The sequence below is a fragment of the Rattus rattus genome, chromosome 3 (genome assembly GCF_011064425.1).
Source record: "Rattus rattus isolate New Zealand chromosome 3, Rrattus_CSIRO_v1, whole genome shotgun sequence".
In the NCBI taxonomy this organism is placed as follows: Eukaryota; Metazoa; Chordata; class Mammalia; order Rodentia; family Muridae; genus Rattus; species Rattus rattus.
In genome coordinates this window covers 85208841-85231641 of record NC_046156.1, presented here as the reverse complement: position 1 = coordinate 85231641, position 22801 = coordinate 85208841, and the positions used below count along the sequence as shown (strand labels likewise).

Here is a 22801-nt window from a genome sequence, read left to right as displayed (position 1 = left end):
GTGGCCGTGAGTCACTCACAGACATTTAATTAAACTGACAAGGGACCACTGGGTGATTTTGATGAATTTTTTTAGAATGTTTAACGGTCTAAATTTCTGGGTACTAGGAAGCAATCACACCCTCTGGACGAACCATCTCTCCAGCCCCATATGTGTATTTTAATAGAAGTAACTATCTCTGATTGATAGAACTGTGAACTTTCTAAAGGTGAAGGTCTTACACTGAGAGCTGTGGTTCTCCCCAAATCCCAGCTCAACTAAAGACAGATGAATTAGATTATTTTCCAACAAACACTACCTGTCTGCATTTTTGAAGTCACCACCCGCTCTAAAACCCTCTTCCCCTCACGTCTATATTATTGTCACAAGCCTGAGTCATTTGTCCCAATCCCAGAATTTCCCCAAACATAGAATTCCACAGATGAGATGACCCTGACCACGCACAGGCTTGCTTTTAACTCTAGCCTTCTCTCCTCTGATCAGACCAACTTGGGGTTCTGAGTCTGGTTACTCATTTCTTTCCCTAGGTTTGGGGAGTTTCCTTGAACACTGACTAGATTTTCTTTTTTTTTTTTTTTTCTTTTTTTTCGGAGCTGGGGACCGAACCCAGGGCCTTGCGCTTGCTAGGCAAGCGCTCTGCCCCTGAGCTAAATCCCCAACCCCGTCTGACTAGATTTTCTACACCTTTAGTTTTTATCTCAGCTCATTTGTCTGCCCCCTGGGTTTTCGGCTTTGCTGATCTTGAAAGTGTATGGCCTTTTCTGCTTACCTGTCATCTTCCCCGGTGTCTAAGTGTGGGATGCATCGACTTTGTCTTCTGAACTTGATATTCTTGCTTTTGTTTGATTTAGTTTATTGGTGATGCTGTCACCATGGTTTGGTTTGGTTTGGTTTGGTTTGGTTTGGTTTTACTGAATTTTTCATTCCAAACATTTCCTTTTGTTTGGTTGGTTGGGCTTTGAGGCAGGGTCTCACTATGTAGCCCTGGCTGTCCTGGAACTCACAGAGATCCATCTGCCTCTGCCTCCTGAGTGCTGGCATTAAAATCGTGCACCATTTTTAAGCAATGCAATATGTTTCTCTGTGTTTCTGTGTTTACACCACAGGATGACTAGATTATGCTGTACTGACTGGTTTTATGTCAATTTCACACAAGCTACCTTTACCTGAAAGGAGAGAAACTGATGCCGCCATGAGACCCAGCTGTAACGCATTTTCTTAATTAGCGATTGATGGCGGAGGGCCCAGCGCATGGTGGACGGGGCCATCCCTGGACTGGTGGTCCTGGGTTCTATAAGAAAGCAGGCCGAGCAAGCCAGGGGAAGCAAGCCAGTGAGCAGCACCCCTCCATGGCCTCTGCATCCGCTCCTGACTCCAGCTTCCTGCCCTGTGTGAGTTCCTGTCCTGACCTCCTTTACAATGAGCAGTGATGTTTAAGTGTAAGTCAAATAAATACCCCCACCCCCAACCTTGCTCCCGATGCCCCCACCTGGCACATTTCCTTCTTCCTTTCTTCAAAACTTCAATTTCTATTACTTTAATGGCTTTCTTTTCAACACTCAAGGGTGATTTTTCTTACTTCATTTATGTGCTTTTATGTGTCTTGCCTGTTTTCCCTGGCCATCTTATAAGCATGCTCTTAGATCCTTTATCTGACATTTTACCCGGTTCAGTTAGTATCTTTGAACTTGTTGAAGATTTGTGGTGTTTTGACTTAGGAGTCACACCGCCTCCCTTTTTGTGTTTCTTGCGTTTCTGAGTTGTGAGGTGTGCATTAGTTGATGGTATGGGTTAGTGAGCAGCGGGTGCTCTTAAGGTTCAGTCGCCAGCACCTCTCAGAGAGGAGAAAACGAGTTACTAAAACATCAACAATAGGGCGCCCAACAAGACGCAGCGGTACACTTAGATTGAAACCTCGTACTGCATCACCACCTACCATAAACTGACAGGGACAGAGACGGCCGTGAGGGGAGGTCAGCATTATTTAAGGTGAGTACAGAGGTAGGAAGGAGAAAATAAAGTGGGGAGGAGAGGGGGAGCCAGAAGAGGTACGAGGTTATGGAAACAAAGAATAAATGAGAGTGTTAAGGAGAAAACTGAAAGAAAACTTTAGTAAAAGAAAACAAGGTCACCCAATCATGAAAAAACACATAAGCAAAATCACAGAAATAATATAAACATAAGAGCTTTGGAAATAAAGTAACAATAAACCGGAAGCATAATAAAAAGAAAACTGAAAACAAGGGCTAGCAAAACAGGTGGTGTGCTACACTGGCTTCTCTTGGGTCATTTAAGCCCGGGGTGAGTCAGGTGTCTGTGGGGCCAGGGGCAGCGGGTGGCATAGACTCTTAGAGTTGATGCCACTGTGCCAATGTGGGTCACATGTCAGCCGTCCCCCAGCTGCCTTCCCTTCTGCGGCTTCTTTGCATAGGAAGGGCTTCTGTTAACTACATTCAGCTCTGTATTCTGGGGGTTGGGGGGAAGCTGGGTCTGCTGTGCTCCCCAAACCTCTCAGTTCATACCCCACGGAGTGACTAATGTTCCAACTGAGGGAGTGTCTCTCAATGCGTTAGGTGTGAGAGAAGTAAACGCAACTGTGAGATCTGTGCAGACCAACCTGACTCTGAACCTTTAAAACCCCTCTAAGCCTCAAACGCCCTGGGGGGGGGGGGAGGCAGCAGGTGCCAAGTGCCTCGGTGCAACCACTGGGTTTTCAGTCCCTGTGGCAGCCACAGGTGGCTCAGGGTTGATCGACGTCCTGGCATCGGGTTCAGGACAACAGAGACTACAAATTCATTCTAGGATAATAAGGCCAGTGCCCAGGCACTGAGGGCGAAACCACGTCTCCTGTATACTCCACTGTCAACCTCCCAGTCTGTATGTCCGACTACCTCCTCTGGCTATATGTCATGCATGAGTTGTAGTAAGTTGACTTCTGGCTCCCTGGAAATTAGAGCCTCTGCTCACGAATAGATGCAGCAGCCTGGGAGAAATCGGGCCGCATCCTGCTGCAGCCAGCCCCTTAGAACCAAGAACAGGTAGGTACCCGCTGAGACCGCTAGAGAACTCCATTCTGAAGGAAAGGGTGGGAAGACCATCCACCCACTACAACTGCAAGATAGGTCTATGGCCCTAACCGGTGTCTGTCTCCAGGGCAGCTGTAGGGGGTGGTTCTGATGCTCTGATCGGGAATGAATGCTGTAGGTCCTGTTCCCCCATTGGTTCTTGACCATCAATAAAGATGGCTGGCTGGAAGAGGTGGGACTTCCAGTTTCCCCTACAGGCAGGCTAGCAGATGCAAGAAGAGGAAAGAGATTTCCAATGCTTTGGAGGAAGAAAGAGCCACCAGCCGCGTGAGATCTCTAGTGGAGAGGCCATCGGCTGCTTCCCCAACTGTGTCTGGGGAGCAGGAGGGAGATTAGAAGCTGTCTAAACTGAGGGAAGACTTAGAGGTGTTGAGCTGGGAGTGAAGAGAAAGGCATGCTAGCTGATGAAGGCTTAGAAGAGCAAAAGGCATATTAAAAATAAGTAAGTGTGTGCATGTGTGTATGTGTGTGTGTGTTTCCTCCTCGGATCCAGGGTGGCTCCTGGGCAGGGGCTGGTAGTGCAGTCTGCATGTAGTAGAAACTACATGCTACAAACAGGAATTAAGCAGAGGGGCTCAATTTTGAGCAGCCACCTCTTAGTGCAAGGACACCCGGCCACAGTCCTGTGAGACATGGGGAGTAACACAATGGACCTCCTGTTCAAGTGTTGACATATCATGGCTGAGGAATCACTGTCTCATCAAAACCCCAGTTCTATCTAGGTTTGCATGAGGAGGAGACGTTTCCTGTACTTCTTGACTTACCTTTGACATGAGGCTTCCGCTTCCTCCATCCCACTAGCAGGGACCGACACAGCCTGAACCTCTCTCTGTGGCCTCTTTTTGTGCTGAGTCTCCTTTCTGAGTCATTCTGTTCAGCTCTCCCATCTCTCCCTTGGTGGCTTTTCCCATCCTCTCTTTCCTCATAACAGAGCTTGACCTTTGTTCCCCCAACTCTTCTCATCACACGGATATGCACCAACCATATCATCCGTACCATCTCTGGAGTTACCCATCTAGTGCTCTATTCCTTTATGTGTGTTCTCTGTACATAGGTGTGTGCACCATGTGTGTGCAGTGCCCATGGAGGCCAGAAGAGGGCGCCAGAGACCGCGGAACAGTAGCTACACATGGTCATGAGCTGCCACATGAGCGCTGGAAGCTGAACCCACATCATCTACGGGAAGAGTAAAAGTGACCTTAACTTCTGAGCCAGCTCTCCAGCCCAGAGCTGGCCATTTTTGAAGACAAGATCCATCTCTGGATGTGTTAGTTATAAAAACCATAATTTCTCTTACTTTTTTTTCCACCTTAAATACAGTTGGAATTAGGTTTTTGTTTTGGGATTTTTTGGGTTTTTTTTTTTATTGTTTTGTCGGAATAGGGTTGTTATTGTTGTGATTGTTTTGCTTGGTTTGGTTTGGTTTTGCAGTATTTGCTACTGGCAGGATTGCAAACACAAATTTAAGTTGGCAAAATCAAGACCTTGTGTCACATTAAATAGTAACATAAAAAATTACCTAGGAAACACCCAGAAATCCCAGCACCATGCAACTTATTCGTGAATTCTGAGTCTTTCCCCCCTATTTCAGAAATCCTATTAAATGAAGTACAACTTTAATTTCACAGTAAATAACGTAACCAAGATTCAATATAAAGGTGGGGCATCCAATGAAAAAAATTTTTCATATGCACCACTTATCAATATATCTTCATGTGTATTTTAATGCACAGAACGTGGTAAAGGCGGTATTGTTATTATTCACAGTGTCATACATGTTATACACATCTGGTTGTTTTTTAAGATTTATCTATTATATATAAGTACATTGTAGCTGTCTTCAGACACACCAAAAGAGGGCATCGAATCCCATTACAGATGGTTGTGAGCCACCATGCAGTTGCTGGGATTTGAACTCAGGACCTTCAGGAAGAGCAGTCAGTGCTCTTAACCACTGAGCCACCTCTCCAGCCCAACATATATGTTTTTTTTGAAATAGGATCTCTCTATTATGTAGCTCTGGCTGTCCCAGAGCACATAGGGTAGAACTGGCTGGCCTTGAACTCAGAGAACCACCCGTCTCTGCCTGTCAAGTGCTGAATTAAAGGCCACCACACCCAGTCTAGATAAAAGTTTAAAAGTGGACTGAGCAGCAACCCCTCACAGCAAGTAGCAGGGTAAATCCTTACTCTTTACTGTTTCTATGTTCTTCCCGACCCCACAAATCCTTTTTATCTTGAAAGTACACGTGGGTGTCATTTTAAAGAGCACGGAGGTTAACAACAACAGTCTCACCTAAGTCGATATCTCGAATCCCCATGTACAGTTCAAGGAGGTCGTCAACCTTCTCGATAGCCTTTGCTTTGGCTTCAGAGGGCTGTGCAAAGAGAAAGACAGGATATCACACTCACATAATATCATCTCTTGATGCTCTGAGCACACACAGCAGGAAATGGCTGGCCCATTAGCTAATTTTAGTGGACATATCTGGAATATAACATAACCTTATAGCTAACTATAAATGGATGCCATAAACACTTAGCTATAGTCAGCATTAATAGTATGGATTTTCTCTTTCAAAGACAAAGAAAGAAAAGGACACAGTTCCTCAGACCTGAACTACCTCCATAGGACAAGGTGTAATAAGTGAATAGACAACCGTTTTAAAGGGCATAACAAGCTGGAAGTCTTTGGAAGAACGTGATTTAATAACTCGGTTTCCAAGGAGGGAGAGGTGCTAGACACACAGGAGAGAGACACCCCGAGTAGAAGGCAACATACATGGAAAGCCCGTGAGAATGTGTGAAGTCTGACAGAAGAGCGTGTTACAGTCACTGTGAGAAGTCCATGGGTCTGGAGAATACAAGCGGGCAACTCGAACTTAGGGGACCTGTGCCACTAAAAGTTAGGAATCCTCAATGTTTCTCTTTCTCTCTCTCTCTCTCTCTCTCTCTCTCTCTCTCTCTCTCTCTCTCTCTCCTCCCTTTCCCCTCCTTTTCATCCTCCTCCTCCTCTTACTCCTCATCATATGTCTGTGTGTCTGTATCTGTTTGTATCTGTGTCTGTGTGTTGGTGTGTATGTCAGTGAGTCTGTGTGTCAGTATGTCTGTGTATCTGTGTGTCTGTGTATCAGTGTGTGAGTGTGTCTGTGTATCTGTATGTCTGTGTGTGTATCTGTCTGTGTGTACCTGTATGTCTGTGTGTGTATCAGTGTGTGAGTGTGTCTGTGTATCTGTATGTCTGTGTGTGTGTGTCAGTGTGTCTGTGTGTGTTTCTTGTATCTGGACGTGTGCAGCAGATCTGTGTGGAGGTCAGAGGCTGACATGAGGCTCTCCTCAATTGCTCTCCCTTATATTTTGAGTCAGGGTTTCTCTCTGAACCTAGAACTGATTCAGCGAGCACAAGGGAGCCTCCAGTCTCTACCTCCCCTTCTGGGATAGTCAGTGTGTGTGAGCGCATCCATGAGGAAGTGCCAGTGCATATGTGTGACTATGCGCATGTCTAAGGAGTGAGGGTCAGTGTATTTGTACAAGTGTGTGTATGTGAATGAGTGAGATTTTGGGGTACATGTGTGTAATATTTGTGAATTGCATGAGATGGTGTGTGTGTGAAATGTGCATGTAGAGAGGAATGTGGGTGTACGCATGTGTATGAGTCTATGTGCATGTGTGAATTCATGTGTGTACATGAGTATGTAGAATGTTTTATATAAAGTGCATGTGAATATGTGTATGAATGTGCATTTGTGTGCTTATATGTGTACATGTATGTGAGAATGTGTGTGGAATTCATGTGTGTACATGAATATGTAGAATGTTCTATATAAAGTGCATGTGAATATGTGTATGAATGTGCATTTGTGTGTTTATATGTGTACATGTATGTGAGAATGTGTGTGGAATTCATGTGTGTACATGAATATGTAGAATGCTTTATATAAAGTGCATGTGAATATGTGTATGAATGTGCATTTGTGTGTTTATATGTGTACATGTATGTGAGAATGTGTGTGTGCATTAGTGTATGTGTATGACAGTGTGTGCTCAAACTATCTGTGTTGTATACATGAGTATATGAGTATGTATGTGGAGGCATGGAGTATGCATGTGTGTATATGAGTATGCATGTCATTCTGTGTGTGTCAATATAATTGTGTGAATGTATGAGCATTAGTATATGCAAATGTGTGTGTGTGGTGTATACATGTAGATGAATGGTAAAGTTTATGTGAAGTATGAGTATGTCTGCAGTTAAGTGTACATCAGTATTTCTGTGTGTATACATGTGTGTGGAGTGTTTATGTGTGTCAAGTAAATGGACTGTGTGTCTGTGTATGGGTGTATGTTTATAAGCAAGTATGGTGTCATTGTGTGAAGGTGTATTTGAGTGTAACTGTATGTGAGTATACCTGTGTGTGGATAGCTGTGTGGAATGTGTGAGTACTACTATGAGTACTATGCATATATTTGTATGTGAACATGTGAGAGTATGCATAGAGTACATGAGTTGATGTGTGAGTACATACGTTAGTGTGAGTACTATGCAGGGTGAGTGTGTGTATAAGCATGTGTGTGTGTGTTTCTATGTGCATGTGTGAGTGCAAGTGTGTGCACATAGTTATGTATGTGGGTGAGGTATTTGAAGTGTATGTGCGTGCCCATGTGTGGGAAGTGTTAACATGGGGGTACTGCTTTGTGGGGACTAAAGCCAATCTCCCAGGCAGCGTGCGCCTTCCCCAAGCCCATGGCTGTTTCAGAACGCATCCCCCCTTGCTGACTCTGCCACTTTCCCGAGGGACTGATTGCTGCTTTCTTGTCTTTTCTTGTCCCCGACAGTCTCTTTGTTGTGGCACTGTGTGTCCTGAACTGTTCTTCAGCCTGCCCCCTGGTTCCTAATGGTTTCTGTTAATGGCTTTCGTTGTCCCTTCAGGGAGGAAAAGGCCGTCACTCATTCTTGTATCACCGGTGCCCAGACTCCCAGGCTCAGCAAACGCCATGCATAAAGAATGAGGCCTGGGAGTGGAGCATCATGGTCCTGCATTTGTGCCAGGTCAGAAGGGAGATTGTTCCAAATCCTGTAAGTTCTTCAAATCCTTCAGAAACTCCATTGCAGACCATTTGTACCAATCTAATATTAGCATCAAACTAGCTTCTTTTCATTATGAGCTGATTTTAATTGACCTACTTAATTAAACAGGCTATGCAAATCTATGGATTTGTTAATGTCTATATTTGAATAACTTTCTCTTACCTCCCCAAATAGATCCCAGTCTACCCTCCTCTCATTGAAGCCTACAAGCGCTCTGTATAACAGGGTACTTCACAGATACCCATTAATTGTGTTAGCTATTGGGAGATGACGTTCATCCCACGGGACATGAAGGTGCCCAGCACACCTTGCTTCTTCTGCACACTACATCAAAGCTGTTCATTTTGCCTCACGGCCTCCCACAGAAAGCCGAGAAGGCATCCTCCTAGTGCTCGCCACAAGCTCCGCCCACTGACTACATTCTCTCACAGAGCATCCTCCTAGTGCTCGCCGCAAGCTCCGCCCACTGACTGCATTCTCTCACAGAGCATCCTCCTAGTGCTCGCCACAAGCTCCGCCCACTGACTACATTCTCTCACAGAGCATCCTCCTAGTGCTCGCCGCAAGCTCCGCCCACTGACTGCATTCTCTCACGGACCCCTGCCTTCCTCTGAGGCTCCTGCAGTGTGATTCAAGGAACAGTGGCAGTCTTCAGCAGTACACCAGGCAGTGTAATGAGCAAAGGAAAATGTAAAGACTCGGCCAGACGCTCCCGCCCTGCTGTTCCACACAGAACGCAGCACCGCTCACTTTCAAACCCTTCGGCTCCACTGCGTCTCTCGCAGCGGCGTTCGCCTCCGCACTGGCTTTTAACTGTCAACCTGATGAAATGTAGACTCACGTCTCTGAGAATCTCTACCAGGGATGTCCTAGATCAGGTTAACCGACACAGGAAGACCCACTGTAACCGTGGCAGCACTGTCAAATGAACTGGGGTCCCAGAACCAAGAGAAGTGAGCTGAGTACCAGCGCTCTTCATCTCTCTCTGCTTCCTGAGCTGCAGCTCAAGCTCCTGCCACCACCGAGCTTTCCCCAGCATGGCGAACTGAATCCCTAACTCGCCATCCTCCTCTAGGTTCCTCAAGCACACAGCATGCTGAGTGACCCACTTACGAAGTCCCAAAGACAGCATTGACCTACTGGTTCTTTAAGTATAGGCTCTATCAACCCAGCCCTTCACTGACCCTAGACCCTTGTCATCCAATAAGACCTGGGGACCACTCTGAAAACAGCACTAACTAGTTATCTGACTCACCCTCTGTTCCGCAAACCTGGGACTCTGAGGGCAGCAGATACACAGACTAAAAAGGCCCAGTGCCTGGGGGTCAGAGGGCAGCATTCACACGTACAGACTGTGAGGGCCCAGGGCCTTGGCCCTGCTCCTAGGAGCTGCAAGTGTCCCGTGCCTTCCCTCCTACTTCATCTGCACTGCAGTGGGTAGACCGGCCTCTGCTCTGCCCACTGGGATCTCTGCAGGCTGCACCGCACCCCCCACCCCCACCCCATCCCCACCCCCCCCACCCCGCTGCTCTCTTCCTTCACCTTCTGGCATTTCCCACTCTGACACTGACCTCTGCGTTGACACAGTCAATCAATATGTGAAGCCCTTGCTTTTCTCAACCTAAAATAAATCCGTAATTAATTCATTAATGCTGAAAACACTTGAGTTCCTATGACACATGAGATTCTGTTCTAGCTGACCAAGACTGTGAACTAAAAATGGATGAGGTTAAATAAAATAACGATATAAATCCAGCAGTATTTGATGCTTTGTAAAAAAAAAAAAAAAAAAATTAAGGTTAAAAAGTGGGAAAGGGAGAGAATTGTCGCTTGTGCCAGATATTCAGAGAAGATGACATATGGGCAAAAACATGAAGGAAGTGAGAGCGCAACGAAGGTACCAGCAGCGGTAATAGCAGCCCTAAAACCCTAAGCAAAGGAAACACGGAAAGCAGGCGTGGGGGTGGGGGTGGGGTCAGGGAGGAGCCTGCCTGAGCGAGGGAGGAGCCTGTGTGGGCGAGGGAGGAGCCTGTCTGGGCGAGGGAGGAGCCTGCCTGAGCGAGGGAGGAGCCTGTCTGGGCGAGGGAGGAACCTGCCTGAGTGAGGGAGGAGCCTGTCTGGGAAAGGGAGGAGCCTGCCTGAGTGAGTGAGGAGCCTGTCTGGGCGAGGGAGGAACCTGCCTGGGGGAGGGAGGAGGCAGTCTGGGAGAGGGAGGGGCCTGCCTGAGGGAGGAGCCTGCCTGGGTGAGAGAGGGCCTGCCTAGGTGAGAGAGGAGCCTGCCTGAGGGAGGAGCCTGTCTGGGTGAGGGAGGAGCCTGTCTGGGCGAGGGAGGAGCCTGCCTGAGGGAGGGAGGAGCCTGCCTAGGTGAGAGAGGAGCCTGCCTGAGTGAGGGAGGAGCCTGTCTGGGTGAGGGAGGAGCCTGCCTGAGAGGGCGAGGGAGACCAGGAAAGTGGTGGTAGATGAGATCTGAGTAGAAATGGGAGGTGAATGAGTCTTAACTGTTATTCTCGGGAACACAGGAAACCCCAACCTGGGTCCCCCACCCCACTCCTGCCCCACTTGCATCTTAAAAGGATAATCCCGGCTGCCTCTGCCCAGCACAGAAGGAAAAGGGAATAACTGCAGCCTCTAGGGTAGGACAAGGGTGCTTGAGGGCTCAGCGCATCCGGGGAGTCACAGAGCGGGACCGACAAGGTTGTGCTGGCAGGAGGAATGTAGAGTGTGAAAAAGAAGGGGCAGAGACGACTAGGAAATACTTATCTTAGGAGGTTGAATGTCACAAATGTAATCTTTCGTTATAAGAGTCTCCGCAAGTGCATTGCTCCTGACTCTGCCTGGGTTGCGTTCTTTTAAGATAAATCCAACTGTCCACGGACAAGTCTAAATAAGTGATCTGCAGAAGCGGGGATTCCCACTGACCACAGCCTCCCTTCCCAAGCTCTGGTGTGTTTCCCTTACTTCCTCGGTGGTTTCCGTGTTGCAGCAGAAGGAAATACATTCAAAGCATGCGTTTTGCGCCCGAGCGCATTTTACCCGCTATGATTACGTTAGCTTTATCCCCTGCTCTAATAAACGTGCAGACCTGTACACTCCGGGACAGAATGGGAAGGGATGAACTAACATACCAGATCTTCTACCGTAGCGGGGCCTTTCGATCTCAGGCGAAGAGTCCCTCTTGAAGTACCAATTTTTTCCGTTGATGTCTTTCCGGCTTTCGACCTTGGTCCTATTTCTGTAAAAGCACGTGAGTAGGAAAGGCATGAGCTCAGAAAGGATCCCGACAGAAACTGTGCGAGCAAGGCAGTTTCCCCTAGGAAACTACGCAACTGTGGCAGATTTGAAAAGGGATGTTGTGCCTCCTTACAGAGTTACCGAAAACACAAGCACACCTGGCTTCCCTTATCCCCGTATGTCTGTGGGCAGTTGGAGCGACAAGAAGAAAGCATCCGGGTGGGAGAGCCCGGAAGCTTTACAAAAGGAACACTGGAAGTCGGTTTCATTCTCGGAGCTAAGGGGTGTGAGTGGCCCAGAGAGCAGTCAGGAGATCTATGGGGATCTCATCTCTGTCCTAAAGATGGGGGAGAGAGAAGCTTGCTGGAAGAGAGGTACTGTAACTTGATGCTTTGGAGACCAAATTCTTTTTTTTTTTTTTTCGTTTTTCTTTAAAGTTTATTCAACACAGCATAATCTCCAACTTCACTGAGGTGGCTGACCACGTCCACTACTGAAGCCCCCTCTAAACTGGAGTTCCTTTCTTGTCAGCTCCAGGGGGCACAGCGCTCCTTCTGTAGGTGTCTCTGTCTGCCTCCCCTCTTGTGAATCTTGCAGGCCGCTCACCCTCTGGACCTTTGTGCCGAGGCCTGCCGGTCCAGGGACGGCTGTGGCGCAGGGTGGCGGGCACGATCTCCGGAGGTAGGTGCAGGTAATCTCGGAGATACTGGAGGCCCTCATTCGTGAGGTACCAGTAGAAATGTCTCCAAGCAAACTGCTCCTTCACGTAGCCTTGAGTCTTGAGAGACTAAATGACCTTCATGACATGAAGGTTGGGCACGTTGTCTGCCAGCTCGGGGTGTTTGGGCATGTGGACCTTTTTTGGCAACCATCACCCCTTCCTTAAAAAGGAGTTCATAAATAGCAATCCGGTTCTTCTTGGGCACCAACATCGCGGCGGCTGCAGGGTCCGAGGCGGAGGCTCTGCAGACCAAATTCCTGCTATCAACCCCATTTTACAAATAAGGAAATTAAAGTCAGTGCCGCTGGAACTCAAAACCGTGTCTCGCCAGGCACAGTGGCTCATGACTAATCCCAGCACTTGAAAGGCTGAGGCAGGGAGATTGCTAAACTCACATCACATGATCCCAAACTCTTTGCTCTTTACTTAACAACACAGCAGCCCCATAGCAACCAGGAACTGGAAGAATGGTTTCAACGGAGACAAAGAAAAACAAGCTGGGGCACTTCCAAAGAAGGTCCTCCCAGGGTCTCCAGGGACCGTCCAAGAGAGGCCACTGCTATCCTGGGGCAGGCTTTGCCTACTTTGTTTTGGTTTTTCTTTTGCAACGCACCAAATGTGGTTTTCCAAGGCATTAATCCTTAGCAACCTAACCTAGGGAGAGGGGAGGGCAGGTAATTGGAAGCTGCGTGTCCCATCTACACCTCTCCAATAGCATATACCCTGTGGGAACAAAGGCCCTGCTTAGCCAGATCCACTCTCTGGCAAAGAACTGGATACTCAGAGGTTTGTATGCATTTCCTGATTTTTTTTTTCAGTTTAAGCCATTAAGCCCACTTCTTTAAAAATATCACATTGACCGAAATAAAAAGAAATCAGAATCTAAGTAAGCACAGGCTACCGATCCATGACCTCTGCAAATGTGTCCAAGTCCCTTCGGCTGCACTCTCTCTGCAGCCGCAGCTTAGTGCAGGGCACAGGGGCTCTACCATCAAGAAGACAGCTGACCCTGCCGTCAGTGAGGACCTGCAGAACATGCTGTCAGGTTGGAGCAGGCAGAGAGGTCTGTGCAGACATCAGAGGTACAGGTGGGTGTGTTCTTGATAAGAACCCTAGACCGGTTTGTATCTTCTGCCAAGTTCTGTTTTCTTTCTGGGTATCTAGGTCAATGAGATTAAGAATCTTACACATTCATTCACTTTAACCTAAATTTAGGGTCAGGATCTCCAAAACCCAAGTTTTTCTCTGAAAGTTATCATAGGATAAAGAGGCAGCCTCCCGGAAGGGAAAGAAGCCATCCATGGCGTTGAGATGGTGCCCAGATGTTAGTCAGTGACTGAGCAACTGTCCGGAACAGCGAGGCTGCACCCGCAGGCTCACAGCTCTGACCTTGCCAGTCACTACATGTCCCTGGGGAAGAAAGGATTCTCAGCTGCTCAGAGCACAGTTCCAAAAAGAGTGTCCAGTGAGAAAGAATAGGTCAGTCTGTCATCAGCACTGACCAGCAGTGCGAGTGTTCCCAGCCCAGGGTCACCGGTAAAGCAGGGAAGTCAGTCTTGGCTGGATGGTACCAGCAAGTGAACAACGCATACGAGCGTGCACACCACACTCACGTTTTGCCATCTCCCAACAGAGCTGGGAAACATGCCGTGCACACGCGCCCACATCGCTCCCTCCACTTAGCTACAAACAGCACACAGCGCGCATGCCGCTACCACCACGGTGTCCCCTGCCACCCAGCCAGCACTCTTTGCTTTCAAAACAATAGTCCCTACAGAGGAGACAGTAAACTGCTCACTTCACACACGTATGATTTATTCTACTACTACATACATGCGTGCTCTAATCGAGTGTGCGGAGCAGATCGGCCCTGTAGATGTGCTAACCGATGGGAGAAGACCCAGCCGGAAAGCGTGCTGCCCCAACCCCTGAGTTCGAGTCCTGGATTCTGTAAGAGTAGAGAACGCGTGCTGGGTGGTAAGCACGCACACATTGACTGTAGACGAGAGACAATTTCAGTTCCCGTCGCCATCACTGCCCCCCACTGGGATGGACTGTAGCCGGGAACGGTGAGCTAAAATAAATGCATTCTCCACTTTCTGCCAGGATATTTTATCACAGCCACAGAAACGAAGCTAGGACGGGTCTCCTCCCATATCTTACTCCTCCCCACAACAGCAGTCTAGAAGGGAAATTACGTAAAGTAGAAGAGTGTTCATTCTTAACAAATATAGAGCTGTAAAAAGTTTGCGCATATATTCCCCGCAGACCACGCCCCAGGCTCCGCCCCTCCCCAGCCGGAGCAGGGAACACACACTGACTGTCTCTGTCACCCAGAGTCCGTGCCGACACTTGGGCTCACTCTTGGCATCCTATATGTCTGCGTAACTGCTTAGGACCGTGCACCCATCACTGAGTATCAGGCAGAGTGCAGTCACTGCCCCCAAAATCTCCTATCATAGGATTCTATCCTCTTCTCTGTGACGGCCATCTTCTCAGAGAGTGTCACTTCCAAACTCACCACTTGGTGGCACTAAAGCAGAAGTTAAACTCTGGTTTAGACAGCCTCCAGACTAGCATCGCCCAGCCAGGCTTTTTCTAAGATTTGAGGAGGTTTCAGGGACAGGTCAGCTTGTTCCTACATGAAAACGGGCAAGACGATCCTGCTCGCTCACTGTGAGGCTGGCCAAGGAGAAGACAGGTTTAATGTTCGGGGAATGCTTAAAAGATTCTGAACGTTGATAGTCTGGCCGAGTTTGGAGCGTAGCCTACCTCAGCAAGTCTGGGCAGCCAGGACAAAGCCCTAAACCCATCAGTTCACAGAAATGGGAGACACAAGGCTTCTCTGGGGATGAGTTAGGAGAGGACGTGGTTCAGACTGTAGATCTGATAACCAGTCCCAACCTGTAAAGTCACTACACTCACACATAAGGATTCTCCTCCCTACCCAGGAGGTGCACGGGTGCCCTCCTGCCCGCCTGCCACCCATCACTGAGAATATAGAACACTCCAGCTCGGTGAGGCCAGCTGCTTCTGCAGTGAACCAAGTGTCACCGAGAGACAGCTGTGTTTCTCCCAAACCTTCCCGTAGCTGTTATATCTGTCACTCTAATTACGCGATTTAATTTTAAAGAACTCGAGCTGATGACACGGGGAGCTATAATTACCATGAAAATTAGGTTGAGCGCTTTGGAGCAACTCCATACAAGTTGGGGTGGGGGGGGAGACACTAGAAAAAGTATTTTAACCACGATCGGTCCACAAACCTGACTCTTCTTTTTAATGGAAAGAACTAAGAAAGATGTCCGGTTAGGTGTGGCGGCGGTGACACTCAGGAGACAGAGACAGGACAATCAGAGTTCAAGGCCAACCCTGGCTACAGGAACCGTGAAGGAAGGAGTGAAGCAAGCTGGGGAGAGATTTCACACACTCTGGTTCGTGTGGCCTACCCAACGAAAAGGCCTTCGAGGAGCTAAAGGACAAAGATACCCTGTGAGCCTGGCAACCTGAGCCCCACCCACGGGACCCATAAACTCATTCTCTGACCTCCACCAACGTGTGTGGCACCTGTACCACACATATGCACATGAGTAATGACAGTGGAGAATGAAAATACGTAATAAGGATGGTAATGGTGATGAATTAAAGGCCTTTTAGGTCAAGAATAGAAAAACAATGTACAGTTTTCTGTTCCAAATCAAAACGCAGCCTTTATTCAGACATGAAGCGCCTTAGTGACTACTGGCTGGCATTTTTTTTTTAGCAAGCCTACCAACTCCCAATCTTAGCTGTGTGGTAGGAGGAAAAGCCTTTGTCTCCAGCCCCACCCCAAAGCCAGGATGTGAATCCCAGGGAAATCAGTGTAGACAGAACTGATTCCAAAGCCTGTTCTCAGGAGAAGTATTACGGCACTCTCTCGATCTCTGCATGACACCAGGGCCTTAGCCTGGAGTACGATGTCACACCTGAGGGAACAGGATCTCAGCAAATGGTAGGCACCAAGGGGACCGACTCTGCCTGAGAATTGCTCAGCGGTCGATAGTCCAGGGAGTGGGGTACCGCTCAGAGCACGTGCCTGGTACACCCAAGACCCCAGGGACCATCTAGAACTTCTGTTTAAGTTTCAGAAGTCAGGAGGAAAGGCAGAACAGAATCAGTCTTTCGAGCACACAAGAGACGGTAGGGAAGGGTTATGCCTGAGATGGCTGGAAGCCACGTTTATATAGAAGGCGAAAGGGGGGGGGGAGTCAGCATTTTAGTAACACAGGAAAAAGAAATTAATCTCTCACAGTTCAAAACTGATGTGATTTTTTTAAAAAATATTTCTTACTAGATTTCAGCTGAATGTATGGGTTCATTTCATTTTCCTAACTCCTGGCCTTTTAACCTATTTTTCCTTTTCTTTCTTTCTTTTTTTTTGTTTGTTTGTTTGTTTTTGAGACAGCTTCTTACCGGCTCAGGGTGACCTGCCAGAACTCATTATATAGCACAGGCCTGCTTCAAATTCCAGTAATCCTCCTGCCTCAGCCTCTTGAGCACTGTGATTATAGACATGAGCCACCAAGCCCCACTGCCCCAGCCCTTTGGGACATCTTGTGGGGACTTTCCACTGAGATCTGGCAGCCCCCGCCTTACACTTGGTTCTCACACAACGTTCCGTAGCTCACAGCTGTGTACTTATGGCCACAGCTAATGGGCTACCCTATGCAACGATCACCCTTCGGCACCATGACCAGAGTGGTTCAGAGCATGGACCTTAGACTCTGAACGCCTGAGGGAGTAGCCTCAGAGCTTTCGTCTACAGCTTGAGACGGAAAACCCTTATCTACACCCAGGCACCCAGAGGACGAATGCAGGGAGGACTCTGGGCCTGACAGCCTTCACCTATTAGCAGACTGTTGTAGCTGACCAATGGCTTGAGAGAGGGTGAAGGGAGACTGAGGGTGGGAGGGAGGGAGAGAGGAGAGTCTGTTCTTCACTCCCTCCAAAAGAAAGCCATTCACACTCTTTCCAAAAATGAGGACCATATGAGGGTCCTCTTCCTAAGTTCAAAAGGTTATCACTCCAAACACAGGCCTCTCTACCCACCTCCTCTGTCTTTTTTTTTTTTTGGAGCTGGGGACCAAACCCAGGGCCTTGCGCTTGCTAGGCAAGCGCTCTACCACTGAGCTAAATCCCCAACCCCTCTGTCTCTTTGTTTTAATTAGCATTTATTTCTACCCCCCCTTAAATAAAATCATATAATGTCTCCCTTCAATTCAGAGTAACACAGATAAGCCTTCTAGGGCTCTACTTAGACCCCTAACAGTCAAATGCAAGCAAAGCCTCTCACAGATGCCCCACACTGAAGGTCCTCCAGCGCCTGTCCCTGTCCCACTGGTGGGAGGCCTTAAAGGGGAAGAAGAGTCCCTCGGAGAGCCAGGGTGATGAACAGAATCCCAGGACTCTGGTCTCTGCCCCCTCCATCCCAGAAAGGGAAACACAGCCTTCCCCTAACCTGCCAAGCATCCCTGGTAGCTTCCTCCATCTTGAGTGGAAGAACAGGGAAAGAAAAATGGAGGAGAAGGAGTTTCCTGACAGAACTTTCCAACAGTCTCAGAGCTGCAAACCCAGGGATGCTTGCTGTCTCGGGGTTCCCAGAACGGACTGAGTCTCGGGGATTAATACAAACCAGGTTCACTAGCAGCAGACCCCACCACCAGTTTACTACACAGGAAGAGAGCAGTTCTATGCAGCGCTGAAACCAACCCGTGTTATTTTACAGAACTGGGGAGTTAGCTCAAGTGTTCTCATTTAAAGTCTAGGTTCTTTTTTGTTGTTACATATTCATTATTCTTTCTAAGTATTTTGAGAGAGAGAGAGAGAGAGAGAGAGAGAGAGAGAGAGAGAGAGAGAGAGAGAGAGTGAGTCCTGGAACTGCTGAGCTCTCTCTCCAGTCCCCAAATCCATGATCTTACACCTTAATCTGCAGCGATTAGAGGCCAACAGGGTCAACAGGGTCCCTGTGTTTCATGCTCATGGGCCAGCGTTTTCCTTTAGAAGTGATGGCCACAGCAGAAGGCAGAGGGCACAGAGCAGAGGAGAAAACGGTCCAGTCCATGAGTTCTGCAAAGTCAAAGACTCCAGAAGCAAGGAGAGTGCCGTTTCAGAGTCCCGTCCAACTGGGTGACTCTGCTCTTTCACTGTCTGGCCCGCCTGAGAATGATTCATCTAAAACTTCCCTCCCCACTGCTCTGAGCCCAGAGATGCTTAGGATACTTGGCAGCAGATCAAAGGGTAGGGCATGAAAGGTGTTCCCTAAGGCCAAGGCTCTCAGCGGGAGTTAGCAATTGTGTCTGATGCATTTACGAGCACTATACACGTACTGTGCTTTTAGCTGTTTCTTCATTAGTTGACAACTTTTTCCTTATTTGATTTTATTTTATTATTTAGAGATGTGGTCTCATGTAGCCCAGACTGGCCTTGAACTTAATTTGTAGTCAAAGGTGATCTTGAATTCCCGATCCTCCTACATCAAGCTCCCACACGGTGAGATTACAGGTGAGATTAAAGTCCTGGTTTAGGTGGTACTGGGGACCAAACTCAAGGCTTTGGGTACTCTAAGCAAACACTCTACAACTGGACCACCCCCAGCCCTATTTTTCTGTCTGTCTGTCTGTCTGTCTGTCTTTTCTTTCCTGTGGAGATGGAGGCTGTACTCACAACATAGACAAGTCTAGTATCAAACTCAGAGATGTGCCTGCCTCTGCCCCTCTGCCCCTCTGCCCCTCTGTCCCTCTGTCCCTCTGCCTCTGCCCCTCTGCCCCTCTGCCCCTCTGCCTCTATGTCTCCCTCTGCCTCTCTGCATTTTTGTCTCTGCCTCACCCTCTGCCTCTCTGCCCCTCTGCCCCTCTGCCCCTCTGCCTCTGCCTCCTGAGTGCTGGGGCTCAAAGGCTTGCACCACCGTACCTGGCAATTTTTGTTTTTAATAAGGGTTTAAAGCTTGCTTAGAAAGAGTCCCTATGTTGGTAGCTAGCTGGGTCTTCTATTGAATGTTTAGACCATTTAGAATATTTATTTTGCTTAGAATTCATCTCAAACATCTACTACGCCCCGCCCCAGTAAAGCCAACTTGGCCCTTCATTCATCTTCTTCCATAGAATCACTGCGGCAGAATGAGCTATGCTGCATTAACCATCAGGGACGCCGGCATTTCGTCGTTGTAAGCACTTTAAAACCTTGACCAAAACGATGCTTGTCAATGGCAGATAAGATGCAGTGTACACCTAAAACCAAAGTCTCCCCGACGTTCCCCAGAGTCACTTCCTCACCCCAAATGCTCCTTTCTAATTTTAACACCATTCTTTTTTTTTTTTTTTTTCCAGCCTTCCAGGACAGGAGTCTTGATGGTAAGGTGGAGTTATGGGCTTCCCTGCCATTGGCCTAGGTGTCAGCCAACTCTCACCTGCTTCTGCCTTTAAGTGTTAGGTGTGACTCGGCCCTTAGCACACAACTTTAAACCCTCTGGCTGGAATCAGATATGTCCTTAACACACCCTTAATCCCAAACAATGAAGGAAAATTAGCTTGTAGAAGGAAGCACCCACGTTTGAAAGTGATATCTAGTCACCCAAATCCCGTGGGGGAGAGAGCTAAGCCCTCAGAAGTGCGGACAATCCTGAGACCTCAGGGGAAACTTCTGCTATATTCCTGACCCAACAGGAGCCCACCTAGTGCCCTCTCTGCCCTGTGGGCACAGGAACCTAGGAGCAGTCACGGGCAGTACCTTCGGGTTTCTGCACGCACCTAGATCTGAAAGCCAGTTGCCAGGAGCACCTACACGCCCGAGAGCAGAGGTGAGACCAACTCTTCTGCACCAAGCAACCTACCCGGAGGCTTCAGGTCAAACAAACCCAGCAGCAGCTCTCTGCTCCCAGATCTAGCTGAAAGAAAACAGGTCTACAGGAGGGCTGACACACAGGCCTACAGGTGAGTCAAGTCACTGTCAGAGACAGAAGAACAGCTAACACAAGAGACAACGTGATGGCCAGAGGCAATCGCAGAAGCCTAAGCAACAGAAACCAAGACTACGTGGCAGACAGAGGCCAGTTCTCCCACCAGAGCAAATACTGGATATCCAAACACACCAGAAAAGCAGGATTTGGGTTTAAAATCACATCTCATGATGATGATAGAGGACTTTAAGGAGGACATAAAAAACTCCCTTAAAGAAATACAGAACAACACAGCTAAACAAGTAGAAGCCCTTAAAGTAGAGCCACAAAGATCCCTTAAAGAATGACAGGAAAACACAACCAAACAGGTGAAGGAAATGAACAAAACCATCAAGGATTTTAAAATGGAAATAGAAACAATAAAGAAAGCACAAAGGGAGATGAGCCTGGAGATAGAAAACCTAGGAAAGAGATCAGGAGTCAGAGAGGCAAGCATCACCAACAGAATACAAGAGAGAGAAGAGAGAATCTTAGGTGCAGAAGATACCATAGAAAACATCAACACAACCATCAAAGATAAGTAAAATGCAAAAAGTTCCTAATCTAAAACATCCAGGAAATCCAGGAAACAATAAGGAGATCAAACCTAAGGATAATAGATATGGAAGAGAGTAAAGACTCCCAACTTAAAAGGCCAATAAATATCTTAAATAAAATTATAGAAGAAAACTTCCCTAACCTAAAGAAAGAGATGACCATAAACATACAAGAAGCCTACAGAACTGCAAATAGATTGGACCAGAAAAGAAATTCTCTTTTCACATAATAGTCGAAACACCAAATGAACAAAACAAAGAAAGAATATCAAAAGCAGTACGGGAAAAAGGTCAAGGAACATATAAAGGCAGACCTATCAAACAAAATTATACCAGACTTCTCAACAGAGCTTATGAAAGCCAGAAGATCCTGGGCAGATGTCATACAGACCCCAAGAGAACACAAATGCCAGACTAGGCTACTATATCCAGTAAAACTCGCAATTAACATAGATGGAGAAACTAAGATATTCCATGACAAAACCAAATTTACACAATATCTTTCCACAATCCAGCCCTACAAAGGATAATAGATGGAAAACTCCAACATGAGGAAGGAAACTACACCCTAGAAAAAGCAAGAAAGTAATATCCTTGCAACGAAACCTAAACAAGAGAGACACACAGACATAATTCCACCTCTAATAACAAAAATAAAAGGAAACAACAATCACTATTCCTTAGTATCTCTTAACATCAATGGACTCAATTTCCCAATAAAAAGACATAGACTAACAGACTGGATACGTAAAGAGGACCCAGCATTTTGCTGCATACAGAAAACACACCTCAGAGATAAAGACAGACACTACCTCAGACTAAAGGCTGGAAAACAACTTTCCAAGCAAATGGTCCAAAGAAACAAGCTAGAGTAGCCATTCTAATATTGAATAAAATCAACTTTCAACCAAAAATTATCAAAAAAAGATAAGGAATGACATTTCATATTTATCAAGGAAAAATCCACCAAGATAAACTCTCAATCCTAAATATCTATGCTCGAAATGCAAGGGCACCTCATTCATTAAAAAAAAAAAATTACTAAAGCTCAGAACACACATTGCACCTCACACAATAATAGTAGGAGATTTCAACACCCCACTCTCATCAATGGACAGATCATGGAAACAGAAAATAAACACAGACAAAGTGAAACTAACAGAAGTTATGAACCAAATGGATTTAACAGATATTTATAGAACATTTCATCCTAAAACAAAAGAATATACCTTCTTCTCAGCACCTCATGGTACCTTCTCCAAAACTGACCATATAATCAGTCACAAAACAGGACTCAACAGATACAAGGAGATTGACATAATCCCATGCATCCTATCAGATCACCACAGACTAAGGCTGGTCTTCAATAACAATAATAATGACAGAAAGCCCACATATACATGGAAGTTAATCAATGCTCAAATCAATGATAACATGCTTGAAGAAATAGAAAAAGAAATTAAAGACGTTTTAGAATGTTATGAAAATGAAGGCACAACATACCCAAATTTATGGGACACAATGAAAGCTGTGCTAATAGGAAAACTCATAGCTCTGAGTGCATCCAAAAAGAAACAGGAGAGAGCACACACTAACAACTTGACAGCACACCCGAAAGCTCTAGAACAAAAAGAAGCAAATTCACCCAAGAGGAGGAGACAGCAGGACATAATGAAACTCAGGGATGAAATCAACCAAGTGAAAACAAAAAGGACTATACAAAAAAGTCAACAAAACCAGGAGCTGATTCTTTGAGAAAATCAACAAGATAGATAAACCCTTAGCCAGACTAACCAGAGGGCACAGAGAGTGTATCTGAATTAACGAAATCAGAAATGAAAAGGGAGAAGGAACAACAGAATCAGAGGAAATTCATAAAATCATCAAATCCTACTATAAAAGTCTATATTTAACAAAACTGTAAAATCAGGAGGAAATGGACAATCTTCTAGACAGATACCAGAAACCAAAGTTAAATCAGGATCAGATAAACCATCTAAACAATCCCATAACTCCTAAAGAAATAGAAGCAGTTATTAAAAGTCTCCCAACCAAACGGAGCCCAGAACCAGATGAGTTCAGTGCAGAATTCTATCAGACCTTCATAGAAGACCCCATACCAATACTATCCAAACTATTCCACAAA

At 46.8% G+C, this 22801-nt stretch overlaps 1 protein-coding gene and 1 pseudogene across 1 annotated transcript in view; both read right to left on the bottom strand.

The window, feature by feature from the left end:
• The window catches only part of Gipc2 (GIPC PDZ domain containing family member 2), a 78694-nt gene that overhangs the window by 4799 nt on the left and 51094 nt on the right, over nucleotides 1-22801 (bottom strand). The window contains 3 exon segments of the mRNA XM_032898256.1: nucleotides 5382-5463; nucleotides 11300-11406; nucleotides 18704-18707. Of these exon segments, the coding sequence (XP_032754147.1) occupies nucleotides 5382-5463; nucleotides 11300-11406; nucleotides 18704-18707 (193 nt within the window).
• On the bottom strand, nucleotides 11911-13151 carry LOC116895173 (annotated as a pseudogene).